Source organism: Grammomys surdaster, unplaced genomic scaffold (assembly GCF_004785775.1).
Source record: "Grammomys surdaster isolate TR1022 unplaced genomic scaffold, NIH_TR_1.0 62, whole genome shotgun sequence".
In the NCBI taxonomy this organism is placed as follows: Eukaryota; Metazoa; Chordata; class Mammalia; order Rodentia; family Muridae; genus Grammomys; species Grammomys surdaster.
The window spans coordinates 20,084,244-20,100,393 of NW_021604564.1; the positions used below are offsets into that span (position 1 = coordinate 20,084,244).

A 16,150-nucleotide genomic window follows, 5' to 3' on the forward strand; every position below is an offset into this window, starting at 1 on the left:
TGCTGTGGGTTTGCATCTCTTAGTGATGTCGGAGTTTACCCTGACAGTCTCAACAACATGACTGCCTAGACATGAGCTGAACAAGGACAACAGATATGCCAAAGTGGATGGCATGGCAGAAAGGACAGGAGGCCTCAACCTTACACAAAGAACTATAGGCAAGTAAAGAGCATTGAGAAAAGAAGAAATAGTCTTCCCCAGGGACAGGCACATGAATTGGTTATCCAATGCCAGATGGTGAGCTCTGAGAAGATACATATAACATTGTACAGACTGAGAAGGTTATATTTAAGTATATGTACATACATATATGCATGCAATAACAATTAATGAAAAAAGAGGCCATGAATTTGAAAGACAACAAGGTGGGGTATGTAGGAGGGTTTTGAGGGAAGAAAGGGAATGGCAAAAATTATAATTTCAAAAATTAAAAATAAATAAATCATAAAGAGAGAGACTATTGTCACTGTTTGTGGATCTGGTTGCCAGGGCTCAATTCAGAACCAACTGGCCCTGCTGCCCTAGGCCTTGGACAGCTCATCTACGTGAGAGGGCATGGCCGAGCCAAATATACCTCATAGCTAAGAAAGGAAAACAGGGGGCGGCCCCATTGTCTCTTCCAAGGGCACATCCTCTTGGACTGGACTATCTCAGACCAGGCTTCTCCCTCCAGTGAATGTCAAGCTGGAGACTAAACCTTCACACAAATATGAGCACCTCAGATCCAAGCTAGCAGCCTTCCACTCCCACGGATTCTCTTTGTCTTCCATGTTAAAATTCATGCGCACGGGAGTAGGAATCTAGTTACTTATCCAGAGAGTTGCTCATCTGTCCTTCTAAGGTCTTGTTGAGATCGTCCCTAATTTTGGAAAATCCTTGACTATAACTACTTCAAATTACTTCTTCTTCCTTTTTTTCCTTCTCATGCTTTTCAAGTAACACAGAATACCTTTAAAATGGTACTGTTGGGAGTTTTATGTTATTTTCTCCTGACATTTTTGCCTAGGGAGTGTCCACTGGCACATAACCAGATCGGTATCTTTCCTTTGCTGCCCGTGTTCCAGGCTGCTGAAAACCCAACAGAGGTGGAACAGGAACTTCAAGAACTTACATAGCATTACAACATCATATCTAACAGAATATACATGCATTGCTTATAACAAAACAAAAGCAAACAAACGAACAACGATAACAAAGCCAAAAACTCAAACCAGCAGTCGACCTTGGTGTGTCCACAAACTTCTCGATCAGCATTGCATCGTCATTGAAAGACTTCTTAGCCTCCCTCCGGGCTGATTCTAACTGCTCTTGGAATTCTTTTTCTGATCTAATGATCCTCATGCCCTACGAAAGAAACAATTGATTGTGTGACCACAACATGAACACAGACTTCTACCCAGAAATGGCAAGGACAGGTACCCACAACCTTACTTTTCCTCCTCCACCACGGACGGCTTTGATCATAACAGGATACCCGATTTTCCCAGCGTGCTCTTTCAGGCACTGATCGGACTGGTCCTTGCCATGGTAACCTTCCACAACAGGTACTCCAGCAGCAGCCATGATGGACTTGGACGTGCTTTAGAAGAAAAACACCAAGATGACCCAATTAAACATCTACAAACCATAACCCTTTAAAGAAACCATCCCACAGGTAAAGACAGGGCTTGTGCCTGGAACCAGTGTTAACACACACACTGAAAATTCCTTGTTATATACTTGCTCTTATTTCACATGGTAGCTCATCCCACCATCCATCTTTTAACCCCAGACAACTAATATACATCTCGGAATTACAACACAATTACTTCTCCATATTCCAAAATTCAGTGGAGTTTTCTTACATTTTGGAAGAATAACAGCCAAAGAGTACAATTGAAACGCCTACTGATGGAGCTGGTAAGATGGCTTGCTGGATAAAGTGCTTGCCTGACTATTTAGTCCTGCACAAACACACACAAATAATTGCATATCTAGTTTGATTTTATAATTCCTTGTTATAATAAATGACTTCAATTTGTCTTATGACACTTACCTCTTTATACCCATGTCTCTAATTGCAGACGAAGGAGGACCTATAAAAATGATTCCTTCTTGCTTACAAAGTTCAGCAAACTCCATGTTTTCTGAAAGAAAACCATATCCTGGATGGATGGCCTACAGGAGAGAAAGCACAAGTAACTCACTCACTAGCTCTCAGCTGGCAAAGCTGCCTTCCTGAGACCTCTCCAGACATGGCTGACAGGACACCAAGGTCTCTGTCATAACTTGCTCCAGAAGAGATGACTAGAACATTCATGTTGAAGTTTTGAAGCCTCTTTGTTTTCTTTTTTTCACATCAACCCAGGATCTCACAAGACAAGTTGTCTATCATGGAGTTACTGTAGTAATACGTGTGAAAGCTACACGGCCCCAGCCTTAGCAGTTGTGAGTACGTGATTACCATCAATGTCACCCTCCTCCTGGCATTAGCGCCTGTCTCCAAACATTGTCACCACCCAGACCTAATCCCTATGGCCAGGCAGCTACTGTTTCTCCTTCCATTTCTACGAATTTACAGGCATAGATGTAGCCTTTTAACATTGCATGGTTTCAAAGTTCATCCATGTGGCAACTGGTACCAGAATTTCATCTATTTTTAAGCTAATATTTTACTCTACGTACTTTCTACATTTGCTCATCCACTAATTCGTTCACAGACATGTGAGTTGTTTCTACTTTTTACCTTCTATAAAGAACGTGACTGAACTCTGGTATACAAGCATGAGCCCCTAGTATAAATTATTTGACATAAACCTAGGAGTACAATTGACATGACAGTAAGATATAAAGAGCAGCCAGTGCTCTTAACCGCTGAGCCATCTCTCCAGCCCCAACTTCTAACATTTTTAATAACTGAACTTTAAAATGCTTAAATTAAGAAGTGGCTATTATTATAAATTAAATTTAAAAACATAAACATACATTTTCCTTTTTATCTTAAAACATTTTAGATTAAAAGACAGTAATAGTTATTAAACAGTTGTTACTACATCTTTTACTCTGGTGTGTGTGTGTGTGTGTGTACACGCGTGCGTGTGCACGCACGCTCGCACACTGTGGGGCGAGCATGTGGAGGTCCGAGGACAATTTGAAGGACTCAGTCCTCGAGAACTGAACTCAGATTGACAGGCTCAGCAGCAAGTGCCTTTATCTGATGAGCCATCTAATCCACCCTAAAATAATCCACATTTTAACTTAAAACAACATCTCTATTAAGGAAAGTCTCTATTAAGGGACTGTACCCTGGGAAGAGGGGTTTGCTTATTGTTCCTGTGTAAAACTAGCCAAAGCTCTAACATTTGAGGTTCCAAGAAGAGCTCACCTCTCTTAACCCTAATTTATAGTTTAGATTCTCCCTCCTCTTGCTTCCTAAAAGACTTCAAATGCAGAAGACCCATTAAGAAGCTTAAAGAAAGAGAAAGAACAAATACAGTTTACAGATATAACTCAATAACGAGATGTAAAAAGAGAAAATGTCTACAAAGAAAGAAGTTTGCATAAATTATAGAAGATTGATTTGCTCACTGGACAACGACAGAGGGACTGGAGCCATTACAAGGTCCCCTTCAATTACTGGAGGTCAGGCCTCTATCCCCACCTTCGAAAGTTTAGAATCGCCACAGCCCTTCTATACTTAGAGAAGGGAGGAGATGTCAGGGGCAGCCCTGCTTATACACTGAAGGTCTAAAATCAGCCATAGGCCTAAAATCAGCAATAGGCCTGTCATACATGTATACTAACACCAAGTCTTGGGTCTCTATGGAAAAACATTGAAACAGATAGCTATAAGCTATTGTAAACAGGCAGCTTTTTGTGGAAATTTACCAGCCTGAGTAGTCATAGACCTTGTAAATAGGTAGCCTGGGCAGACAATACCAACTTAGATAAGGGCAAGTGAGTCATAGGCAGAATCATAGTGAATTGTCCCCTGAACCTTCACCCAGCCGATACCATATTCTGAAAGATATCTGTACTCCCCCTGAACACCCACACTCCGGTGTCATTCCCTTCCCCACATCCTGCCTTTCTGTGTTTATAACCCCTGTGTGAATGAATTATGCTTTGAGAAAAAATAAATTATATATAAAAAAAAAAGATTGGTTTCCTTTGTATTGTGAATTTTTCTGCACGTCTTACCTGTGCTGCAGAGCTCTTGGCCACTTGAATGATTTTCTCCATTGCAAGGTAGCTCTGCTGAGATGGAGCAGGGCCAATGGCATACGCTTCATCTGCCTGTGAAAGGAGGCATGGCTAGTTTGCACTTGTATTGCATATAGAACCACATCAGCCTTATTTACTATTAAAAATAGAATGCTGGGTCCAACAGGCAATGCCAACGGCATGAAACATAAGGAGAGTCAACTCAATTTTCCCAAATAAATTGCATTCTGGATTCAATCACACTTTATTATGATCCTAAATGTAGTTAATGCCAAAAGTTATTATTTGAAAACAGATACAAAATACATGAAGAGAACATAGCAAGAAAATGTTACAAAGTTTAATATACTCTCTCACAATTTGTAAATTAGCCTACATTAACCTTTAAATTTTTCATATGATCAAGGCATTCCTTGAAGTAGCCTAAGTAGAAACCCTATATTCACTCATTTATAAACATGTGCCTACTGTGGGCCAGGCTTTGGTCTGGGACGTGTTCTTTACAGAGGGAAGGCAGCCATTAGCATTTATACACAAATGCTAACAGTAACAAAGGTCCTAAGGGAGGCAGGACTGTGACAGTGACAGAGAGCTGGCTCTGGTCTGCAGGTGGCCAGGGTGAGCTAGCAGGGCAGTCAGGGCAGGTTCCTCCAGCCTGGTGAGGACTTTGCCTAGAGGTGGATGGAGAAAAAGTGGAGTAAGGAAAGGGATCTGAGAGCTTCCATGCAGAGAACACAACACATGTGAACGCCCAGAGGTGGAAAGGAGCCTGGTCTGTGTAAGCAACCAAGGACAGCTTATGTGGCTGGGTCATAGTAAATGAGGGGTCGACGGACCAGTGAAAACACAGATTTCATGAGGTAGCTGGGAAGTAAAAACATCTGGATTTTTTTCCTCCCTAATAGAACTCATAATGAGATTTGGGGGGCAGGGGGAAGGCAGAAAAACACCAAAAATTGTATTTTAACTTTTAACTTCACAAAACACAGATCCATTCTCATTCTGAAAACCATGGACAATAATACAATGGCAAATTGGCCTTGGATACCACGCTCTCTTCATTACAGTCCTCCCCAGACATGTTTTCCACTACAATCAGCTTAGAACATTTTTTCCATATCCATATTTTTATTTGTTCATATAAACATAAGCACGCACAGTCTTAGTTTTATGCAAATAGAATCATACTATTTGCCAATTTTCTGGAATTGTTTTTTTGTTAACATTATGTATTAGGGTGCTTCTTTGCTACCATACACTGTGTAGAATAGTTATACAGAATGGAGGTACCATGGCTCATTTAAGCACAAGCCTCTTCACTTGAATTTGAGTTGTAGTAGCATAGCACCAGACAGAGGCAAGGCTGAGAAAATTCTTCATATACCTGTATGCATTTATATGTGAGTCTATGTTGGGATCACAGACCTAAGCGAATGTCTGCAGGGCAGGGTTAAGAATGTGTGCATTTGGGCTGGAGAATTGGTTGACTGGTTAAGGGCATTGGCTGCCCTTCCAGAGGACCCTGGTTCAATTCCCAGTACTTGTATGTCGGATCACAACTGTAACTCCAGCCTAAGGTGGAGCCGACACCTTCACATAGACATACACACAGGCAAAATACCAATCCACATAAAATAAAAATAGATCATTAAAAAAAAAGAATGTGTGCATTTTAATAGTTCCTGGCCTATCAGTGCTTGAGTTTCACTAAGAATCATCTCAATCAAAACACCAATTCTACGCATCTTTACCAGCACCAAGCATTGTCTGTTATTTAAAGTATTCCTAACTTGAAGAGTCAGATAAAAAGGTTTAAAGCAATTAAACCATATGAATCAACTTTGGTTCAGAGCTTGTCTGGATGAAATGCAAGACACAGATCATAAGAACAGAGCAGGCGAAGACAGTTAGAAGGCTTAGTGTGTTCTAAGTGAGGGAGGGAAGAAGTGTATAAGCGGGAAGAGGAAGGAGACATTAAAGATACCCAGATCTCTGCATCATTATTCTCACAAGCAAAGGTGGTGCTGTCAACTGGGGAGGGAAGCACATAAGAAAATCAAGTTGAGTACAGATAAAATATCTAGAGTTTAGTGTAAGGACATATTGGTTTCGTATCTGACAAACGGGCAGTGGGGTGTCTGTGGACACCCATGCTCAAAAGGAAGTCTGAGCTGCAGAACAGAAATGTGGGGATTTCCCTTAAAGGGGAGAGGTAGGATGATCTAAAATGAATGACTGCAGGGGGAAAGAGAAGGGTCAAGTCTTGACATCTGAACTTCCACATGTATGGTCAAAATTATATAGGTGGGTGGGGGTCCAGATCAGGGCACAGAAAAAGGAGAAAGGGCAAAGGCCTGAAAGGCAGCAAGATGACTTATATCTAACAAGAGGAAGTAGTTTACTATGATTTAAAAAAAAAAAAAGCCGAACAGAAGCTGGTCCAGGAACTCAAACTGATGCATGCAGTCCTTCTGTGGGCCTGTCTGGCAGATAAGAACCAGTAATAACCGTAAACAACTTCAAAGGAGATCGTGTTTTAGCTGGGATTTTCCTGATGAACTAAAGTTCAGAAACATCAAGTGACTTGTCTAAGGTAGCTAAAGCCAGTGGTTAATCACTGTTAATAAGCATCTTGATTCGTTTTGTTCTTGAATATCAGGGACTTGGAATGAAGCAGTCCCTGATGAGATCAAGTACCTTGTCTGTAAATCATGTGACTGAACATACTGCTTGGTTCAACTGGTGTTAAATCTTAAACGTGTCTCCAAGAGGCGTGCTTACTGAGTAGCTGGAACCCACCTACATAAACCTTGTTCACACTTGCGAATATCAACTGTTATCACAAAGGACTAAATTAAGCTGGGCGGTGGTGGTGCATGCCTTTGAACCCAGCACTTGGGAGGCAGAGGGAGGCAGATCTTTGTGAATTCGAGGCCAGTGTTATCTACAGAGGGAGTTCCTGGACAGCCAGGGCTGCACAGAGAAACCCTGTCTCAAACAAACAAACAACAAAACAACAACAACAAATATACAAATAAAAATTTAAAAATGCAATGTTTACAACTAAACTTAATCATTATTATGTCTGGAGAGATGACTCAGTGGTTAAGAGCACTGGCTGCTCTTCCAGAGGTCCTGGGTTCAATTCCTGTCAGGGGCAGCCCTGCTTATACACTGAAGGCCTAAAAACAGCCATAGGCCTATAAATCAGCAATAGACCTGACATACATGCCTGCTAAACATAAAGTCTTGGGTCTCTGTAGAAAAACACTGAAACAGATGACTAGAAGCTATTGTAAACAAGCAGCTTTGGTGGAAAATTGCCAGGCTGAATAGTCATAGACCTTGTAGATAGGTAGCCTTGGTGGATAGTACCAACTTAGATAAGGACAAGTGAATCATAGTCAGAGTCATAGTGACATGTTCCCTGAACCTTCATCCAGCTGATACTCTGTTCTGGAAGATATCTGTACTTCCCCTGAACACCCATGCTCCTGTGTCATCCCCTTCCACAAATCCTGCCTTTTTTGTGTATATAACCTCTGTGTGAAAAAGTAAAAATTACAATTTGATCAGACTATAGACAAATAGTCATTCTTTGCATTGGCCTGTTTCCCCCACTTTCTCTTTAAGATGATCTCCCCAGACCCTGTTTAATGCCCTGCTGGACAGGACAAATTCCCAGTACCCACATGGCAACTCACAGTTGTCTATAACTCCAGTTCTACAGCCACACACACAGGCTAAACACCAATGTACATGAAATAAAAATAAATATAATTTAAGGAGCTAAACTAGACACAGAGCAAATACACACAATCACTAACAAGAGTCTGTTTCCAGCTTTTATCAACATACCATATCTACATGCATGGAATTCCTGTCGGCCTCACTGTAAACAGCCACAGACTGCACACCCATTTTTTTGGCTGTTCGTATCACTCTGCAGGCAATTTCTCCTCTGTTTGCAATGAGGACCTTCGTAATGCTTCCTCCTGTTAAAAACCATGAGGATAAGACGCAAATGTTATTGGGAAATATGAAATTAAGATATGTTATTAGTCAGCCCATAAGGGTTTTACTAAAACTGCATATGAACAGCTAAAATTACCATTTTATTATTAGATAGTGGATTTCTTTTCTATTCACTAACTTTCATAATACCTCTGTTAATGCAAACTCAAGTTACTCGGTAAAAGATACATGAAGCTTAAAAAAGCATACTGTGTGATCTGCATATGGGAAGGGTGGACATTTAAATCAAGAACTGCAGTATGACGGAGACAAGACTTGGTTCTCTCAGTTTTCTTCTCTTACCATGGAAACAGCCTGCTGCTACTGTGGAATGCCATCCCTGCTACATTGGAAGCATCTACGCTCTCAGCAGCTTTGGCTCACGGATGTTTCTATCTCTCTAACGTCAACTTCCATGGAAAAGTCTCTTTGTCAACTTAACATCATCGAATCAAACCACGGCTTCTTTCCACAGACACTCTTTTCCCAGTTCCTAAACTCCTGGGAAGTTAAGGTTACCACCGACTTTTCTCAGGAGGCCAGCTCTTATTGGTCAAACCAGGTAGCTTCTCAATGCTTTCCAGCACTATCTCTTGAAACATTCCTTCTGTTCCTTCTTCTCATTCCTCTCATGACTAGAATCCACCCTTATTAACCTAATTAGAACAGGCATTTCAAATATGCCCAATAACATGGGTCACTTCTTTTGCCAATCAGTCTGCATAGTTCTTTCTAATTTATTTCTTAAAAAGTCATTTATACTGATTATGTCCTGTTCACAAACTCACGGTTCATCCATAAGGTAGCCACCTGTGTGAGATAATATAGTGTATCAGGTGACAGTCCTTATACTGTTGCCTGCACTGTCTCCTGATGATTTATATTTAATTCTGGGTGCCTAAGAGATTCATTATTTCCTTTTGTTTCAACCAGGGCAAAAAAGATTGTTCAATCTAGAAAAAGAATATGATAAACAGTTTCATCATCACACGAGATAAACGCTGAGAGTTTAAAATCAGGTTTTTCTTTTAAAAAATAAAAGTTTTCTGTAACTTAAAATGTTTTCCCATAAGATCTAAATATTCCAAGCACCATGACAGCTCACTGAGGCTGCTGCAATCTAGTATAGGTAGGGGTCATACCCACTCGAGCAGAGTTTATTCCCTTACACTTGCATTCGTTTTACATTTCAGAATTCCCCAGAAAACTTCACTTGAAGGAAGTAGCAGTGCTTTTATTAAAGGGCAGAAATTGTATTAATATAAAATGTCCTCACCAGGCATGGTGTTGCACGCCTTTAATCCTAGTACTTGGGAGGCAGAGGCAGGTGGATCTCTGTGAGTTCCAGGCCAACCTAATCTACACAGTGAGTTCCAGGACAGCCAGGGCTATATAGAGAGACCCGTCTCAAAAAATGTAAGATGTCCTCCATCACTGCACATCAAAAGTCACACTCAATAGCACAAAGGATTTGGCATAGAAGGCAAAACTGGTGACTTGGCATTAATAAGAAAGTTACTGTGAAAATCAAAAGTATGAAGGTTTGTGAGTGCTAATTTTATGTGCACACATTAAAGATTAAACATTTCTTTTTTCTTGGCTCACACTCTGATGCAAAGCTGAACAAAGGCTGCAGGTACCTGAGGTTGTTCCGTACTTCATGGTTCTCGGCTTCCAAACCCATTCCCTATAATATAAACCCAAACAAAATCATGATTCATCACAATATACAAGATAGGCTGCTGCTCTCTCAAAAACATATACAAGAGTCCAGATACAGTGGAAGGTCAGTCTTAAGTCCATTAGCCAAGGGATTTAGTAAGAATCTCTGTGGCAAGAAAGCCTATCTAGAACCCGGGATGTTCTGTCCTGGCCAGTTTCTCTTTGTGTTCATGTCTTTGAATGAGTCACCTATTCTGTTTAATATCTGAAGCTGGCATTTGGCCAGAGAGACAATTAAAAAGCTAAGGTGCTTTAAAATCATCTACCTCAGCTTAAAAAATGAAACAAAACAAAACAAACAAACAAACAAACAAACAAACCTTCCTGTTGGACTGTAAGTAATAGTAAAAACTATCTGGTACACACAATTATCATTGTCATGGAAGACAACAGACTCTGCATTTTGATGCTTTCTGTTCTATCTTATTAAATCAAACAACAGTTTAAAAATACAATTGAATGCAACCTTCTGGTAAGGCAGTATTGACATTAAGCCAGAGAAATTAAAGGAAGGAAGCTGAGCAGGGATAATAGAAATAAGAAATGTTGGCTATGCTCTAGTCCCCTCTGGTTACTCTTCAACATATGCTTGCCCACAGCCAGATCATTCGACCTTGGGGTTTCTTAATCTCTTTTTCATTAATAGCCTCCCAATGAGAAAACTTATGTAGCAAGGAATAACCTTTACAAATAGATGAATTTAAGTTTTAGAGGGCCACAAATATGCTAGCCAAGTGCTTAACCTATAGCTCCCATTCCATAAGAAGCAATCTTGAAGATGCTGCCCAGTTTTAAAGTATACAATTTTCCCAAAAAAAGCCATGGTTATATATAGACTGACGAGCTTCTTAGTTCCTTCATGAAGCACAAAGATCACAGGATGCATTAGACAGTAGATGACTGCAACAATATGCATACACCCTTTGCAGGTAACTATGTAACCAGCTGGACTAGTATCTCCCAAGGGTCATGTGAGGAACACCATACACTTAGCATCCTGAGAGCCACAGTTCATCAGATGCTGTCATTCTGGAGCCTACTGGGAAAACATACATCTTTGGCATGATCGCTCTACGGATGGCTTCCTCAGAGACTGGTGCCATCACAAATCTTTCCAATTCAGCCCACCTCACATTCTTGCTCTTCAAGGACAAAGACTTAACTTTCTTGATCTTTTAAAGGAATTTTCCGGCTTAAAGCACTGTTTTCCCTTTGACCTCTCCAGGTATAAGGCCTTTCCAGTAATGCCTACGAAATGAGAACTTTGTCTCATATTCAACCAGGGACCCCTAACAGCCTAAAGCTTTTTTTTCCTTTTAGCTAGTGAAGACTGAATCAGACAGATAGACACACTCCTTAACTGCAATCCTCTATCTTGACAATGTTCTGATTTCTCTAGCCTATTTTTCAAAGTTCTTTTTGCTACATCTCAAAACATTTAAACACGATGAGTAAACTGCCTGCCAGGAGATAATTCACCGGTTAAGACAGCCTCTACTCTCATTCGTAGAATCTTACTACTTGGAATTCTTTTCTCTGAGGTATTAGAGGAATCATGGCTGGCAAGGGAAAAAAAGTAAAATTCTTATGCTGGAAAGAGTTTTAATTTTAAAAGCGATTAGCAGGATGACAGCTATAACTAAGCTTTGAGAAAGAGGGAAATGAGTCTGTAGTATTCTAGGGAACTTAAAGAGATTCACAGAAAAGAAAACAGCATTAATATGACTTTCACCATCTTTCTTATTTACAATATAGGGTGAAGACCTGTATTTTAGTATTCATACTAGGTAACTTGGCCAAGGTCACAGGTGTAGTGTGCAGCTAAGCTGGGGACCTAACCTTCTGTAGGCAGCTCTTGCTCTTGGGCCAGCATGTCTTTCAGAATTCAAGGAGGTGATGTTTATGATGAAGCAATCTACCTACACGACTCGGAGTTTTCACTGTCCCCAAAGCGCAGAGCTTCATCTCCAAAAAGATCCAGAGTCTGTCAGCTTTGTTCAAACTTGTGAACAAGAGCGTTAGACAAAACTCATCTCTCATTAATTTGATTTTTTTTCCAGCAATGGGAAAGATCTCTAGGAATCCTTCTCTGAATTGCACTCAAAACGGGGGAGCTGAGCTGAAAGCGACTTTGGGAAAGGGGTCCTGGCGCAAGCCGCTAGCTATGTATGCCATCTTCAGTTGCAGAGGCGTGCGGGGTGCTCAACCCCACAAGCTCAGAGCAAAAATCAGCCGAGACGGAAGGGACTGTTGGAAGAGGCAAAAGGCTGTGGAACAGCGCCTACCTAAACTACACACAGACACTTAAAGGGCTGCTCACGTGACCCAGCGCCTCGCGTCCGGGCCGCGCAAGGACCCCGTAGTCCGTGCACCGGCCCGTTGCCACCACAAGTTACCTCGGCTGCAACAGCAGGATCGGGACCCGCCGCAACTGGTTCCTGTCCACCGCAGCCAACAGCGCCGCCGCCGCCATCTCCTGAGCGCCTTGTTGAACACCAAAAGCTGCTTGGCTTACTCGTGAAAGCGTCCCTGCGCAAGCCTCTTGTCCCCTGCCGGCCACCGTACCTCCAAAGAGCAAGTAGGCGTCTCCGCAAGAGCCAATCATAGAACTGGGTGTCTCATAGGCACCGATTGGCTGATTGGGCCATGTGCCTGAGGGGTGGGGATGAACCCTGAGGGGCTGGGCTCCATCTGGAGGGGCGGGGCCAGGTCTACTTGAGCTCATAGCCAGAGAGGAAAACGCAGTCTTTCAAACCACCACTCAAAATGGTAGCATTCTCAATAAACATCAGGAAAAAGGAGTAATTGAAACTACGTGGCAGAATATCTAGGAAACAAAGACACGGTAAAAACTATCTGTAGGTATTTGATACAGCTGGGGCAGGGCTCATATCGGGGAGAAAAAGCACAGTAAGTGAAACAGCCAATTGAAGGGTTACATGTGCAAAAAGAAATGGGGCATAGTGGCACATATTTGCAATCCCAGGAGCTGAAGCAATAGGATTGTAGTTAAGTTAGAAGATTGACTTACACAGTGAGTCCCAAGCCAGTCTGAGCAAAACGTTGAGGCTGTCTCTCAAAAACTAAAATAAGATGATTAAAAAAATAAACATGAATGCAAAAGGAAAACAAGTTTAAAAAAATTAATGAGTGAATTCAGAAAACTAATGCCAAAGGACAAATAAATACAAGAACTAAGAAAATATCTAAGAAAATAATTAGAAATAAGGGGAGACAAATGGAGGCAGGAGGATCAGGAGTTCAAGCTCATCCTAACTCGTAGACCAAGTTCGGGAACAGTCCGGGCTATGCCTGAACCTGTCTTTAAAATCTAAGATATTTTCTTGAAAGTTTTGAACTTTTAGAAGCTCTGGATACAGATTGGCTTGCTTGTGTATTTTCGAGAGGGTTCCGAGTTATCTGGCCCATTGGCCAGCACAAGAGAACCCACTCCTCTGTAATTCACCAATAATGAATTCCTTCCTTCAGAAAGACGATTATGGATAGAATATCTTATATTGAATTTTAATCTTTTATTAGTAGAGTCATCAAATAGTTTCAAAAGGTCTCTGGGAGTACTTGCCACTGGCTTTGTTTGTGTGGCTGGATACCTTTTTTTTTCCCCCTACAGAGTTATAAGAACTCTATAGAGGTTAATCTTTTCTCACTGTTACTTGTGGTTAATATTTCCTCAGGTTTTAATTTAGTTGTTTACTTTTACGCTGTTTCAGGTGTAAAGAGTTCCCCCCACCCCCTTTTTAAAATAAACCACACACTTTTTGGGGGAGAAATTGTTTCCATCTTGTACTTAAAATGAATGTAAAATATATTTTAAGAACAACAAAAACATGGCCCGCAAATAAGCAAGAAATAAAGAGGAAAAAAAACTCACATGATTTTTTTTTTTCCTTTTTGAGACAGGGTTTCTCTGTGTAGCCCTGACTGTCCTGGAACTCACTCTGTAGACCAGGTTGACCTCAAACTCACAGACTTTGAGAGCTCTGCCTCTCAAGGGCTAGAACTGAATGTGTGCACCACCACACTGGTCTTGACATAATATTTTAAAAGTAGGAAAATCAAATATAGAGAAAACAATAAATTACCAAGAAGCTAATTTTGCACAACTTTGAACAAACCAGAAATGAAATAGATTTTACAAGAAAATACTGTTTACTAAAATAGATGCCTGAAAAGAGACAAGATCTAAACAAACCATCGGTGCAGGGGAATGAGACCGTATGATCAAAGAGCAGTCCTTCCTTCCATTCTGAACCCTTCCTTACCTCTACCCCAACTGATGAAAAAGCTCACCTTCTCTAGCTAAGAAAAATCCATATGTAATAAACAATGATTCACTGCAGTGCTATTATTATTTTTTTTTTATTTGGTTTTTCGAGACAGGGTTTCTCTGTGTAGCCCTGGCTGTCCTGGACTCACTCTGTAGACCAGACTGGCCTCGAACTATTTTTTTTTTGTAGAGCACAAAAAGATGGAAAAATTTTAAGTTCTATGAAGTGAAGATAACATTGATGCCAAAATCAATAAAACAACATGTACTTCACACACACATTGATAGTCAATTGCTATTGTGGGTATTAATGGAAAAATCCCATATAAACATTAACTAAAACATACAATGATATATAAAAAGGTAAATTTTATTGTAGACATGTAAGATTGGCTTACTATTGAGAAGTCACTGATATAGTTGATCATGTTAATGTTTGAAAGAAAAGAAAATTTGTTCATAGATACTTGACCACTGTTTGACAAAACCCAGGCATGGTTCCTTATTTTAACTCAATGCAAGAGATAGGGTTAGGCTCTCTGGAAAAGAAGTGTTGGATCCTTATTCACTTTTGGAACTTAATACTAAATAAGCCTTGAATGGACAAAAGCACATGCACATACTCTGCCTCAAAAATGAATAAATTTTCCTTTTCTGTTATTATTATGTGAGGGCTAAAGTTATATTTTAAGCTTTAATTACTGTGCTTAAGCAACTTATAAAACAAAAAATGCCCAGAACCCATACACCATTTTTGTCCAAGAACAGACACCTTCCTGGAATGCTGGGGGCTGTTGTCTGTGTTTCACCTTTGTAAACAGTATTGGTTGCCCCACCTGCACAAGATGTGCTTCATCACACTGGTCAAGTTATGAACATAATATTTTCACTTTTGTCAACAAGTTGGTTGTCCCAACTGCACAGAATATGTTTAGTCCAAATTAGCTAGTAGGTACATACCAAAAAAGTACGTCAGGATGTATGCTTGCCCCTGATTGGACGAACGTGAGACTTACGAAGCCCCGTGGTCTTGGGAATTATAAGTATGGGATTAACATATTTCTCAGACACTCTCTGGGAATCCCAGTCATGGATCTGGACAGTGTCCATCATCCTGCTACTACTTATCAATGCTTGCTTCAAATTTGGCTCAAAAATTATGGTAGTGGTCTTATTCTTGCCAAGTGAGATGAACAATTACTTGTCTAAATCTTTATTTATGATTCTTATATGTTAAAGCTATTTTTCCTGAGCTATGTTAGTTGGGGAACTTCTAAAATTATGACAGGCTTCTTTCACTAAAATTTCCTCTTCCAGCTAGATTGTCCGAGTTGCCTAAGCCCCACATGCCACAGTTGAGAAAGTATGGAGCAAGCCCAGCTCAGTATCACAGATGCTGGAAGGCTGCCAAGCCACTCACAGAATTGATGTTAATTTCTATTGGAAAGATTAGAAAAATTCTACTTGATTTCATGAGCACTGCAAAAATCAAGGGGAAATTGTTGTGTATGTGCTTCTAATTATTTCTACAGCTTTCTCCCCCTTGGACCTACATTTCTACAACAGCAACAACAAAAACCATCAGAGCATTGGATATTCCTTTTTTTCCTTTTTGGAAATAGATTTTTTTCTCAATTAATATATCCTGATTACCATTTCCTGTCAGGAGCCATCATAGGAGAAGCTAATAACTAGCAGGTGACCTTCCTGAGATGACTCTACCTTGGATTAACAAAACTCCAATAGGCAAGGCCCAGAAGAAATTCATTTTAGGAAAGATTCCTGCTGTTAATATACTTTTCCTGTTATTATTAAACATATATAACAATCACTAGGTATTAGCCCACCCTTTTGAGCAGATCTCTACAGAACAACAAAGATGCACTGTTTTGTAGTGATGCTATATAGACAAATAGATTTCTT

At 40.5% G+C, this 16,150-nt stretch overlaps 1 protein-coding gene across 1 annotated transcript in view; it reads right to left on the minus strand.

The window, feature by feature from the left end:
- Mccc1 (methylcrotonoyl-CoA carboxylase 1) overlaps positions 1–12,484 on the minus strand; it is a 39,855-nt gene extending 27,371 nt beyond the window's left edge. Inside the window, exons 1-7 of the mRNA XM_028763706.1 lie at positions 12,336–12,484; positions 9,858–9,904; positions 8,062–8,198; positions 4,180–4,275; positions 2,036–2,157; positions 1,432–1,579; positions 1,223–1,344 (exon numbers count right to left, since the gene is read on the minus strand). Of these exons, the coding sequence (XP_028619539.1) occupies positions 1,223–1,344; positions 1,432–1,579; positions 2,036–2,157; positions 4,180–4,275; positions 8,062–8,198; positions 9,858–9,904; positions 12,336–12,412 (749 nt within the window). The 5' untranslated portion in view covers positions 12,413–12,484. The remainder of the gene's footprint in view (positions 1–1,222; positions 1,345–1,431; positions 1,580–2,035; positions 2,158–4,179; positions 4,276–8,061; positions 8,199–9,857; positions 9,905–12,335) is intronic.
- Between the last annotated feature and the right edge of the window lie 3,666 nt (positions 12,485–16,150).